Source organism: Gopherus flavomarginatus, chromosome 3 (genome assembly GCF_025201925.1).
Source record: "Gopherus flavomarginatus isolate rGopFla2 chromosome 3, rGopFla2.mat.asm, whole genome shotgun sequence".
In the NCBI taxonomy this organism is placed as follows: Eukaryota; Metazoa; Chordata; order Testudines; family Testudinidae; genus Gopherus; species Gopherus flavomarginatus.
Window position 1 is genome coordinate 90,980,241 of NC_066619.1, and position 13,341 is coordinate 90,993,581.

General features: G+C 36.1%; 1 protein-coding gene and 1 long non-coding RNA gene across 7 annotated transcripts in view; one reads left to right on the plus strand and one right to left on the minus strand.

The window, feature by feature from the left end:
* Positions 1-13,341, minus strand: part of TUT7 (terminal uridylyl transferase 7) — a 47,123-nt gene that overhangs the window by 19,762 nt on the left and 14,020 nt on the right. For 4 of the 6 annotated variants that reach the window (XM_050945563.1, XM_050945560.1, XM_050945561.1 and 1 more), the window contains 8 exons: positions 10,489-10,558; positions 9,452-9,578; positions 7,491-7,610; positions 6,294-6,428; positions 3,374-3,554; positions 1,891-3,044; positions 1,614-1,764; positions 798-884 (listed from right to left, as the gene is read on the minus strand). In XM_050945563.1, coding sequence (XP_050801520.1) covers positions 798-884; positions 1,614-1,764; positions 1,891-3,044; positions 3,374-3,554; positions 6,294-6,428; positions 7,491-7,610; positions 9,452-9,578; positions 10,489-10,558 — 2,025 coding nt within the window. Of the gene's footprint in view, positions 1-797; positions 885-1,613; positions 1,765-1,890; positions 3,045-3,373; positions 3,555-6,293; positions 6,429-7,490; positions 7,611-9,451; positions 9,579-10,330; positions 10,446-10,488; positions 10,559-13,341 lie in introns of those variants that run through there. The other 2 variants (XM_050945562.1, XM_050945565.1) reach the window with 2 other exon arrangements.
* Positions 246-7,480, plus strand: LOC127047621 (uncharacterized). The gene is made up of 4 exons (XR_007773421.1): positions 246-588; positions 5,462-5,545; positions 6,308-6,528; positions 7,045-7,480. It is a non-coding gene; the product is annotated as an uncharacterized LOC127047621 (long non-coding RNA).

Below are 13,341 nucleotides of genomic sequence, written 5' to 3' on the forward strand. Positions count from 1 at the left end.
AAATGGAAACCATAGCTCCAGTCTACTGAGCTTTGCTGATAGACAAGTGTTATGCCTCTGCTTTAGAATAAATCAAGAGCAAATTGCTCTCCTGGGCCCACACAAGATAAGAAGTCTTGTGGATTTTCTGATGACTGCCTATGATATACAGACAGTACATTTTTCTTTCTATACTGAGAATAAGGGCAGAAAAATAAAGCTATTTCTTAGATGAACTGAAAAGAAAGGGGATACTTTTGGTCTGATCAAAATTCCAAGATGATGTGACAGACATTTCAGAAAGTCTTTAGTGGTCTTACAAGAATGAATACGACTGAAACAGCAAAGCTTGACTGACAAATTTGAGATGAAAATGCTAGTTATGAAAGTTTTATTATAAAATTGTGATTACTGGTTTCTTAAATGGCTGTTGTTCATTCCTGTTAATGCCATGATCTTTTCACTATTTCTCACCAATAGGATGTAAAAAAATAAAAAATCAACTGACATGTTTTTGGAGCTTTTTGTTTGTTTGTTTTAGGAATGAGCACAAGCTCAAGGAGGCAGGGCATAACGTATGAGGTGGAGACATCACACAGTAACAGTAAGGTGAGATTATTGCAACAGAAAACATTCCAATTTAATTTAAAGTCATATAATATAGTATTAAGCAACAGAACAGAATATTTTAAGAAGTTTAAATTAGCTAACTTTGTTCTTTATACTGGTACAATGAAATTGTTGAAAATACTAAAAAAGTGAAACTTGAAAAAAAAAAAAAAACTAAATGTGAGTATGAAAAGAATCTACACAATTACCTGGAAACTCCTGTCTGATGAAGCTTTCCAGATTTTGCCGTATATGTTCACGAGCCTGATCCTCTATAATATTTGGAGCAAAATCTTCTTTAAAAAAGCCAGAAACACACCAATTCAGGAAAAGTATGTAAAAACATTGCCACAGTTAAGTGACAGGAAGGGGGCAAAAAGGAAATTGATGTGGGAGGGGAAGAGAGGGAGGAGTAGATGGAAGAGGAGAAATCAAGGCAAAGAAAAAAATACATTAGGAAAACAGTACATTTTGTCGCGTCAGAAGTGAAGGTTGCCATTTTGAAAGACCAAATAAATGGAGGGGAAATGGTTCAAAAAATCTGAAATCAGCATATTGTTCTTTGTAGAAATTTGCTACCTTTGTTCTTTCAAATAGCAGTTTCTGGTAATGAGATACAAAATATCATACAAAGAACTGCACTTTTTGGAAAACAGATGCCTCATATAGGCTCTGAAGTCTATGTGTAGATGCCTACATTTCAAGAATATCAAATATCCAGCAGCTTTCATTGACTCCATGTTTAGTTCAAGGAGTCATGAGGTCAGCCTGCACACTTTGGATTTTTGCTCTTTGGAGGTACAATTTACACTTACGAATATAACAAGTATCAGGTGCAATTGAGCAATTCAACAAATGTCATTACCCTATAGAATCTCACCTTTTGTACTAGTTTTGCTACTTTCAAAACCCAGCTCCACTGATGCTGGAGACCTAAGAGAATTCCCTAAAGTACTATTAAAATCTAGTTAATTAATTCATACTTTCCACAAACATATTTAAAGAGTGCTGTATTGATGACTTACTGTAACACTGGATGCAAACTTGATCTAAAATATTTGAAAACCTGGGTGTCAACGCTGGCAAAGGGTCTAGCTCAATTTTTTTGAAGTCTTCTGGACAATCTCTCTTTAGGTGACCTTCTCGTTTGCACAAGCTACATACCACCATAGGAGACTGTGTGAATAGAAAGCAAGACATTTTTTAAATCTATGGCCCTTTAATGAATCAGAACTATACTTAGATATAATATGTCCTAAACTGTTAGTAATATTTCCTGGTGGTTAGATGTCAAGAGCTTACCTTGCCCTTTGTGAAAGCAGGTTTATTAAATTCATAGAAGAGCTCAGATTCCAGAAACTGTCCTATTAGTATGCCCTCTTCATAAAGGCTTCCTTTTTCTATAAAATCCTCTTCATTCAAATCTACCCTTAGAGATTTATCTACATTTTTTCCCAGCTCTGTCTCTTCATATTTAACAGAGACGGACAATTCTTCCTCTTCCTCAGACAGTGCATCTTCATCCCCAGATGCAGTGTAAGTATTGTCCAGCTCATCTTCAGCAGTCACAATACCACCACATTCTGTATGGTTTAGGACAAGACTCTGTTCTCCCTCCTCTTCCTCCCCCTCCTCATCTGAGTTATTGATTTCAGATATCTGGTCTTGTAACGAAGCTGCAAATTTGTTCAGGGAATCATCCAGTTCATCAGTCTCCTCTGTGCTCTCCTCATCCATCTCAGCTTTATCATCAAGTATTACATTGCATTCTAAACCAAACTCATCCCTCTCTGTGACTACAGTGCTCTGAACACCTTCAGTCTCTGAAATACTGTATGTTTCAACATCATGCTCACTTGCTGGAATAGGAAGATCTCCATTTTCACTGTATGCATCCAAGCCTTGATCAATAACTATCACATTTTTCTGCCATTTCTTATCTTGGTCATGTTCTTCCTCTTCCTCTTCCTCCTCCTCATTTCCACTTTCTGTCTCTACACAGCTTTGTTTAGAGTCCTCATTATCACCAGAAATCATATCTTCAATTACAAAGTCTGAATCTTCCTGGGCAATTCCCAAATGTGTTATATCATCTGCCAATTCTTCTTCAGTCAGGCTTTCAGAGACAAACACCTTTGAAGGATCAATTGTACATGCCTCAGGCATGTCTATACTTCTATCAATAATATTAATACAATCATTTGCTACCACTTGCCCCATTTTGTCAGCTACATTTTGCATATCAGTGGCATCATGCTTTATGGCATCCTTTTCAGGTTCTAATCTGTGTGATGTCTCCTCATTGACATTCAAAGGCTTTTTTGGGCTAGATTTTGTAAGTTTTTTGTGGGGCAAAGCAAAATATTTGTAAGTTGACCTTAAGCAGTGAATAATATATTCATATACTAGTTGACTGTTCAGAGTTCTTGCCACATTCCTCTTTACTGAGTAAGGGTCTGAAAGAAAAAAAAAAACCATGAGCTAACTGAAGACAGAAATCTATAACTTCACTGATGGATATAAAGCAGCAGCAAAGACAGGTTTGATTAGTCTTGTTTTCTCTTACAACATTTAGATTTATTGTCAATTAATTTAATACATTGTTTTAGGAACACACTAGCAATAAATAGCACTCCAGCCTATGTGGAGGAAACTGTACATGTATCTTAATACATTTAATAGTATCATACAGAAACATATGGCTGAAATTGTTTTTCTAACATATCCGACAGCGTACTTGCTAAGTCAGAGGGCCGATAACTCTAAATTGACAGACTTCAGGTACCTTCCACAGCAATGCGCTTTTTAGGCCAATCCTTTGATTCACGAGACACTGCTTCTTTGAGTCGTATGCTGATGACCAAATCAGCCAAATTAAACTCCAAGGCATAGAAGCGAAGCAGTTCTACCCAAAGCTGCCCAACCGGTGCTGAACATTGGTGTCCTGAATCAAACACTAAAGGAACCTGTTAATTAGAAAGCAAAAGCTTAAACCATCTTCAGTTTTAAGGTGTATGAAAAACTCTCTTTTGGGGGGCAGGAAAAACATTCTGCCAGTCTAAAACTTGCTTTTCACTCGCACACAGTCACTGATACCTATGTGCGTGCACATGGACTCAAGTAAAAATGCAGAGTAACAGTATAAGTTTTTAAATAAACTTATAACTTAGGTGTTAAAGTGGTGTGGAGGAAAGGTCACAATGATAATATTGTAATGAAGCCATAACAGATAATACAATGGCTAGAAATTACGTCTGCAATGAATGTTCAGGTCTCAACAATAAAAATTAATACTCTATTCAAACAAGGGAAACTACAACATTATGAGAATTAAATACACATTTTACAGCTACAGAAAAGGACAATTTAAAGATAGTTATCTTAATTTACACTAACACTTCAAACACTTTTAAATCAAATTTAATCATGGTTGGACAGTGACATTTATGATTATGGTTAATATTAATCGTGTTTGTGTATTTAAATAAAAATGTTCTTGTGCTATAATTAATATATTTCAAAGTAAGCATTTCAGATCATAAAAACCTCAGTTAGGATGAAATATATAGCCTCATCAAAGACAAATCATTTTTCAGAAAGAATCACCTTGTATGGTCATTTAAATGTACAGGCACAAAATGTGCACCTCAAGCAAGAAGGGGAAGTGACAAACAGCAAATTACATAGTTTAGAATGTTTCTGGATATTCATTCTGCTAACTCTGAAAGTCTGTCCTCTTTGGTTAGAGTTGTTTCTAAGGGCTAAAAATAAATAATTTGGCACGAAGCAAAAGACATTGTGGATACTGGGATTCAGTGCTAGTCCATTTTGGCATTATGACAAATTATTGACAGTCTTTAGTGTACATTATGCTTTTCCTTACATTAGTCCTCTTCAGATAGTCCTAGCTTTTACGGCTATACGATATCTTAATATACTTTGTAAGAACTTAGTTTATGCTAATTTTATAATGGTTCATTTATAAACACAGCACAAATTATTTTTAAAGATTTTATATTTCATCTATATAAAGAATGCTTAGTATTTTAACAAATAAGATCTTTTTAGACAAGATCATCAAGTATTTTCACTTAAATTATAAATGTTAGCCATTACTGGATTAAATTTATGTAACTTCTTTATTATAGAACACTCCCATGTGTGATTAGAATGAATTTATACAGTTATGCTATTTCTAAAAAGAGCAATGTTATTAGATAAGAAAAATAAAGAGGTAATTTAGTAGCAATTATCCTGAAACAGTAGTTTGAAATTAAGAGTTACTCGTTTGACATAGTCAAGTATGAAATAGGATTTTTTGAATTATGTTCCCTACTTTAATGGATATTATTAACCCAATACTGTGACCCAGGAACCTGTTGGTGCCAACTGGCTGAGGACACAGGGGTGTATGAGGTTTACAGGGATCTCCTGGATCTAGTATCTGCATACTGGTTCACTGAAGAGTGTCATGTAAGGTCTCTAATGAAAACCTGTGTCACACTGGTCATCATAATTATTGTGAGGTGTGTGTACCAATAATACGTAAGGAGTTAGGTACACGTAGAACTTAAACACATAATTTTCAGTGTGAGTTAAGGCAGGTCACTAGAAAGGGATCAACATACTCCTGTCAGGCAAGAGAGAAGAGACGCTTATCTCTGGGGGGCTGTCAAGTGTATTATGTATTGTCTACTTCACAAATGGAAGCCTATCTACAATCTGAGCACCAGGCTAATCAAGAGATTATAAAAACTGACAAGAAAGGAGCACAGAGAAAAAAACTACTAATGGGAGGAGAGGAGGGGAATCCTGTTCACAAGTTAAGACAATGAATTTTTGTACTGTGACACAAACTGTATCCTTTACCTAGGAGACAAGCTGACAGCATGCTTCTCTTATGAACAGAGGGTCACAGCCAACCTTGCTGCTACAAGCTGGGACAAAGATTTTTTGGGTGAGACAACCTTTATGAGACATGAAAAATGTGTTGTTAGTTAAGTCTAGGCCCCAGCTCTTTTTTTTTGTTAAGTAAACTTGGATTTGTTTATAGTGAAAACAAGTATAAGTGCTGTGTATTAAGCTGAGCTGTGGTAGAAGGAGGACCTGGGAAGCTGTGATGTACTGTCCCTTTGGGAACAGCAGGTCTGGTAATTGTGTGAGTGTCCAGTGGTTATGGGGCTGGACACTGCCGGCATGCTTGGAAGACTTGGGTTTTGGAGTGTGCCTATCACTAACCTGGAAAGAGTGAGTGGGGCCTGTGGAGGTCTGGAGCAGAAAGTTTATGTTGCCAGTAGCTGATGGAGTCAGAGAGTGATCCACAGTGGGCAAATGGTAGTGAGGTGCCTTACAACCCTGGGTATCCCTGGCAAGCATGACAAACACCTTAAGACTTAGAATTACTTCCTGATCTCCTAGTAGTTGTCACATTTGTCTTTAAATGCTAGGATGTCGCACACCAGAAAACCAGTCACTGAATTAGAGACAAGGTGGGGGATGTCATACATTTTTATCATCACCAACATTGTCTCTCTAATATCCTGGGACTGACACAGCCAAAACACTGCATACAGCCACTGAATTATGAAGTTTAGCTTCGCAAAACAAACAATTTTACTTCACTTAAAATAAAGATCGGTGTTCATTGCTGAGAGTAGCAGTAGAGATTTCTCGATTAATACCGAAGTAACTGAAATGGTTCAGACCTTGCCCCTTTTAGGAGAAGCTTCTTTTGGGGAATCAGCATCATCAACAGCAGGATTATACTCCCAGACTACGATATCATTCTCAACACCTTTAAGGTTGAAGTTCACTAATTTGTCTAAGGAGAATCCTCCAATCTGGAGAGAGCAGAGGAAAAGAGGAAAAAACACCGGACATCTTTTTTATGTGAAGGATTTCAAAGCAGCCTCTTCCATAGTATTAATCATCCAGAAAAAAGTAAGTATTTTAAAGATGTACAAAAATACCCATAATAAAGGCTTACTGAATTGTCATTCAATAGAGTTCTTTCTCCCCAGTTAATCTGTTTTTTGATTAAATGTCACCAATTCACACTACAACTCATTAGTAGATTTTCAAAATGAGAAATTACACCCAATATCCATCTAGTTATGATTCATAGTTGAATCTTTACTTTGTTAAAGGTTCCATCACATGGCTTTAAATACAATTTTATAAATAGACCGATTCTGATTCTTTAACCAAGCTCAAGAGCTGTATGTAAATGGCAGGTGTGTAAAGAACTCTGAAATATGCTAATAATAAAATAGATGACTGTTTGAAGAAGTCTGTTCTAGGACTAGGATAAACTTTAAGTGCCTAAATCCCATTCAAAATTTACTGAGTAGTTTTTGAAAACTTTACACGTAGGATACCACCTTGATTAATCCCCCTTGTTCACAGGTATTATGATACAGTCTTTAACTACATAACTGCATATTTTTTTCCCCACAGGACCCTCGCCCTATCAGTGCACAGTATGGATCTGCATTAGAGGTGAATCAGGACTATGCAGCGAAGGAGATGGAGCCACACACTGAACAATGAGAAAACAAAAGAGAGAACAACTGCTCATTAAGTGAGCACTGCCCATTCCATGCACTGAACGAGGCTAGTATCCTGTGGAAAATAGTATGTGATCACGTAATTAAAGATGGCATCATAATGCTTGTGCACAGGAGGGAGAGATTAAAATTGCTCAACCAACCTTAATTGTAGCATGTTCTTTTAACATATATTATGCACACAAAAACTATATTGATATTTTGCTGATGGTGACTAAGTGTCTTACTCTCCCGCATAAGGGATAGGCAAGAAACAAGCAGGTAATAATTAAGTTACAATTATAACAGATTTAGAAAATATCAATCTCAGACTGATAATACTTAAATAGCACATACCCACAATCCCAAATAAACAGGCAGAAATGGCTCTTTCCTCTGTTGTAGAAAGAAAATGACCATTAAAGCAAACACGTAAGATGGCAAACCTCCTTCTTCAGGACGATCAGCACAACAAAGCTATAAAAGAATTGAAACACATTAATATTTTTCTGTACCAGGCTTTTTTTTATTATTTTATTTTTTGGTATCTATAATCATTCTCCTATTTGCAAAACTGTTAGTCAACTTAAATACTGTAATAGAGAGCAAAGATTTATATAACTCGTTTGTCCCCATGTTGTGGGATGTGTTTGGTTTGCAACGACTTCATGCAGTCATTAAAATCACAGCCTTGTTCTAGTACAAGAATACTGAAAGCACTTTTCTTGTATGCATTCCATTCTGATAAACTTCCAGGCAAACAAGCTACTGGTTGTACGCAATGGCTGGGATTTTCAATGGGGATGAAGGGACATTGAGTCAATGGGATCTCGACATAATTCCCTTCAGCTTCTTGAATAAACTACTCATTTTCAGTTTATAGAGTTATGGTATAATAAATTCAGAATTGTGACTCTTATCTTTGTACTGTAATCTTCTCAAGCTATTCCAGAAATCCAGACTTAAGGTGGCATATGTGGTATGTATACCCAGAGTACTGTCTAACATTCACAAAGATGACTGGGTTTTTTAGGACTCCAAACTTCACCATTTAAAAACGACTTGCTATATGAAACAAACAAACATACCCTACCTTCAGTCAAACACATATACTTGCATCAAATACTCGCATCAAATACTCAAAGATTTCACTCATTTTTTCCCACACGAACTTTTCCTAATTTGTTTCCATTAACGTCAAATGTGAAAATTACCTCATTTGACAAATTTTAAGAATTCTTCACAAATAATTTTCCCCTTCTGTGCACTTGAGACACTTTTGCAGCTGGTACTCAGGGGCAGAGCAGTTGGGATTTCATAGGCAATTTTAAAAAAACTAACAGATAAAGATATGCATAACAACATCTTTATAAATTGAAAGTGTTGCTATTAATGTAGTTAGACTCTCAACAAGCATGTAACAAAAGTGTTTGTATCAAAAAAAATAATCAACCATAATGTTGCATAAAGTCAAGAAATTCCAGCTAGAGTTTCACATCAACCTCTATTATTATATACAAAATGCTGCCTATGTAAAGAGATCTTTAACTAGAAAGGCAATGTGGCACAGTTGTGGTTGCTGTGTACACTATAATTTAGTGCAACTATCTACTCATATGTGCATCAGTTAGATAATCTCAGTCAGTGTATGCACATATTTGGCAAGGAAAATAATATACTGCACATAAATATTGTATTCCTCATAGGAGGATAACCTGTGTGTCAATTTAAAGTTCAAACACATTTTTGAATTATAAGAACCTAATAAAGCAACTGAAAGTTTCTTAACAGCATGAAATAGTGTTCTATTTAGATCATTCAAGCAACTGAATAGATTCTTCTTGTAAAGTTAGAAAAAAAGAATCACTCAATCTAAACCAGCAATTTTCAGCTTTCAATACTGGAAGCACCTTTTCCATAGCAAGGTACACCATCTAGCTAACATAATGTAGCAATAGAAAGACAGGGCAATTGCAACCTGTTTGTGACTTCCCGCATCCCTCAAGGTGGAGAACCCCGGCTCTAGATCATGCAAAATTTCAGACCAAAGAGTAACTTTTTTCCCAAGAAGAGACTTAGAGCAATAGCATTCCTAAACTACAACTGCAGATTTACTAGCATGACATTAGACTAAAAATATGAACGCCATGAAAACCAGGATGTATCTTGGTTAAACTTTTATACACTGCCTACTCTCTTTTATCCAGGTGCCTGTTTTGAGAAATTCATCTGACAAGAGTTGGACAAAAAGAACTGTTTGAGACGTAAACACCCAGTTGTGGTTTTTTTATTAAAAAAAAAAAAAAAAAAATACTCACCTTTGCCCAGTACCTGAAGGCAATCACTAGAGGTACAAGAGTTGGTTCTAGTTTTCCAAGAGTAGCCAAATGGTTTGTCGTCAGACAAGCATTTTCATTCCCTGCACTTACTTTACAAACAAGGCCACTACAATGACAAAGAAACAACCTGAAAATCCTGCAGGTGTGTTAAGGAAAGCCATATGTCAGATGAAATCTTACAACCTATCTCAATATTGAGGCTATCATGAGAGATTTAACAGCCTCAGAAACTTAACATTTACAAATAAAGGAAGCAAACAAAACTGGTTTGACCTGTGTATTTAGTTTTACAATTTAAACATTTTAAGTGTTTACAAGAGGAAAACCATTTTAAAATTTACAACAAGTCACCACTCACTTTCTGGAGATTTTTTTTAAGCAACTAAATCATTTAGTCAATGAACTAAAACATCATACACTATCATTTACTTCCATGAATCAAAATAATTTCATTGTAATAACCCCATTAATAAAAAAAGTTCATAAATTATTTCCAAGTGCAGGAAAAAAAAATCACTTATGAAAGACCAAGTAGCTGCAAACAACTGGTGATAGATTCTACATCAGAAGGTAGTTACACAATATTTCATGAATCTTAAGTGGTATGTGGTAAGTGGGCAAAATAAAATGCCTCACTCCTTTTCTCATAGCACTAAAGCTATTTAAACTCCCCTTGCATTGTTTTTTAGGGTTTTTTTTCCATTTGATATTAAATCTGCATTGTCTAGAAGGGAAGAAAGGAAATGTTCTACTTTAGCAATCATCCCCAGTGCAGAGGGGTGCACAGTGAAAAAATAGAAAGGTTTTGTTTGTTTTTTAAAAGAGGGGAAGAGGGGTTGAGGAAGAAATAACCCTTACCCTCTTATTCTAGGCTAGGAATGACTTGCTCATAAGTGTTTGTGTCAAGATCCATGGAACTGTAATAATTTAGTACAGAAATGTTATTTTTTCAGGTGTAGGTATGTGTAATTTACATTGCTATATGCTATTAGAACACACAAATTGATAATGGAGACCTTTGCTTTTCTCTGCACACCACCACTGGTACTCTAGTATGGAAATCTGCATCAACATCAATAAAAGATTCTGGGAGGGAAAAGAAGAAAAAGCCACATTAAGCACACTATTAATAAAAAGCTCTGTGTTTAAGGAGAAACTCATGTAGTGCAAGGAGTAGACATAGATTCTGGGTCTATCAGTCTGGCTCATAAAAGATTCACCTCAAATTAGAGCTCTGACCAACTCAAGCATGAAAGTAGAAAGTTAAGTCTGGTGGGTCAGTATTGACAGATATTGTGTTAATTTAGATTTTGAACATATGAAAGGAAAAATTCGGTCCGACTATATAAACTTGCAATGTTTCTAAACAAGACCACATTGTTGGTAGAGGATGCAGCGGCTTAGCAGTTGTGTTAAAGAAAATGCTACAAGGAAAAATTAAACAACTTTCAATAGTGTATACTGTAGCTATCAATAAGAATACCTGCTTAATATTGTTTTCAATGTATTCATCTACGTTATTGGCTTTATGGTAGACAGGTTAAGGATCCAGAATAATTTCAGTACTTTTTCAGGCAACAGAAGTCATTATAAAAATGATGGATGAAGGGGTGTAGGGTAATCTCAGGTAAACAGAATTAAACCATTTAAGCTAATTTTCCTCAATATCCTATTCAAACCTCTTATCTAGATATTACACCAGCCCTACTGACATCATATAAATCTGCTTTTAATAGGGAGAATGATCCCAATAAAATAGACCTTTCTGTTTTTTCTGTCCTTTCCTCTATCAACTTTATACAACCCAATTATCACACCCAGTTCTTATTGTTGGTCTCGTCACATTCTCATTTTTCCTTGCAAATAGACTTCAGTCTCTTGCTTTGATATCAGTTAACTTAGTTTTTTTGTTTTATATTTATGGGGTCAGCCACTGCTCAAATAGCCAACAAACTATAGCACACCATGCCACTTCAGGGTTTTAAACTTGCTGACCAGTTCAAAACAGCTTTGAAATCAGACAGTCAAAATGATCTAGATCTATTGCGCTATACGCTGCCTTGCTCAGTATGTTTTTCACAGCTATAGGAAAGACAGATTAGGAGAGCTACAGTACTTTCCCAGGATGAACCCCTACAGGCTTTCTTTAAAGTGGCAACCAAAACCTCTACACACACACAAATACAAGTGACCTATTAGTGTAGAAGCATTCTCTGATGACACTACAGAACTGCAAGAAATTAACTGGGAAGTGCTCCTGAGGCCATGCACAATGAAGGAAAAACTTTATTCTTTACCAATTTTAGTACAAGCAACTTGTCACATAAATGTCTTCTTCCATGTTCTAATTTCCAATTAGATTTCACTGTTCCAAAGCAGGGGTGTTTATTGCGGAACCAGAGTGGAAGGACAAAGTTAATCTCATTCTCCCCTAGGTTATGCAAATAACTAGTGAGGAAGGTATAAATACATTAAGATATGGAAAAAAAGGCATAAAATGTAATTACTATATACATGTTTAATATACTTTCCTTTATAGCAATACATTTGTCCCCCTGTAACTTACAGTTATTCTATATCAGGAAATAGCTTACAACTTTTTGATTTTAAAAGAACAACTCAGCTACTGTAGATAAACTGGCCAGAGTAAACAGAGCACGACACTATTTAAAACACTGTATTTAAAGACAGTTTTAAAGTAACATGCTTTCCAACAAACATGTTAGCCAAATCTGTTTTGAAACTTCTCAGCACGTGGGAGGGCCTATCAGCATAACCTTAAAAATAATCCTTGACCTCTCAACTTGGGGTGGTGGGGGGAGCAGGTGGTTGGAAAGAGTGGAAAGAAGGGTAAAACCTCACACACACAAGATAAAATAGAAAAGGAGCCACCCTCCCTATCTTTTTCCTTTGTGTATGTTCTATTTAGATTGTAAAGACCCCGTTTTCAGCTGGGTTCAAACCAGTTTTCACCAATGTGCATAAATTAGGAGTGAGTGGAATTTTTTTTAGTACTTCAACATGCAAGTGATGAGTTTGCATATAAACATTCTATCTTGTGTATGAAACATCAGCACACCAAAACTATTTGTGCAGATGTGTGCACAAAATTGTATATACATGAAAGGAGGCGAGGATCTGAAAACAAGGCCTTAAGTACTTTGGGACGAAGACTAGTTAGTCTTATTTCAGGTAAGAAGCACCATGCACACCTATGCTGCTAGGTAAACCATCCTCACAAGCTAGCCTGTGGAAAGAGGGGCAGCACAATTTGCTTTGAGTTTGATGGCATCCCCATTCCTGATGTGAATGAGTACACACAGTTGGAATTTCTACCACCAAAGGACACACTGGAGCTAGTATTTGAATGAAATACTAAAGAAGCTAAATTCTTTAGATATTATACAAGTGATGCATTTAGTATCTACCATTATCAATTGAGGGTAAGTCATTTGTTGGAATACACATGACAAGCTAAACAGCTTGTCTGACAGCATTAGTTATGTAGCGTTGTAGCCGTGTCAGTCCCAGGATATTAGAGAGACAAGGTAGGTGATGTAATATCTTTTATTGGACCAACTTCTGTTGATGAGAGACTCTAAAGTATGTAAAGGAGCATACCTTACCCTAGGGAGATTCGCACTAGATTATGGGCTAGCAGAGGAATATTACAATCAACCTCTGTTTCTGTGATACCATCAGCAGTGCTCACAGAAACAGCTTGAGGATCATTATAGAATGTTACACCTTAGAGTGTTGTGGTACACAGAATTTTAGGCTACCACCATATAATTCTATCCACTGGACCACTCCTGCAAAGACTTAGGCACCTGCTTAACTTCATGCACTGCGTAGTCTCATTTACTTCA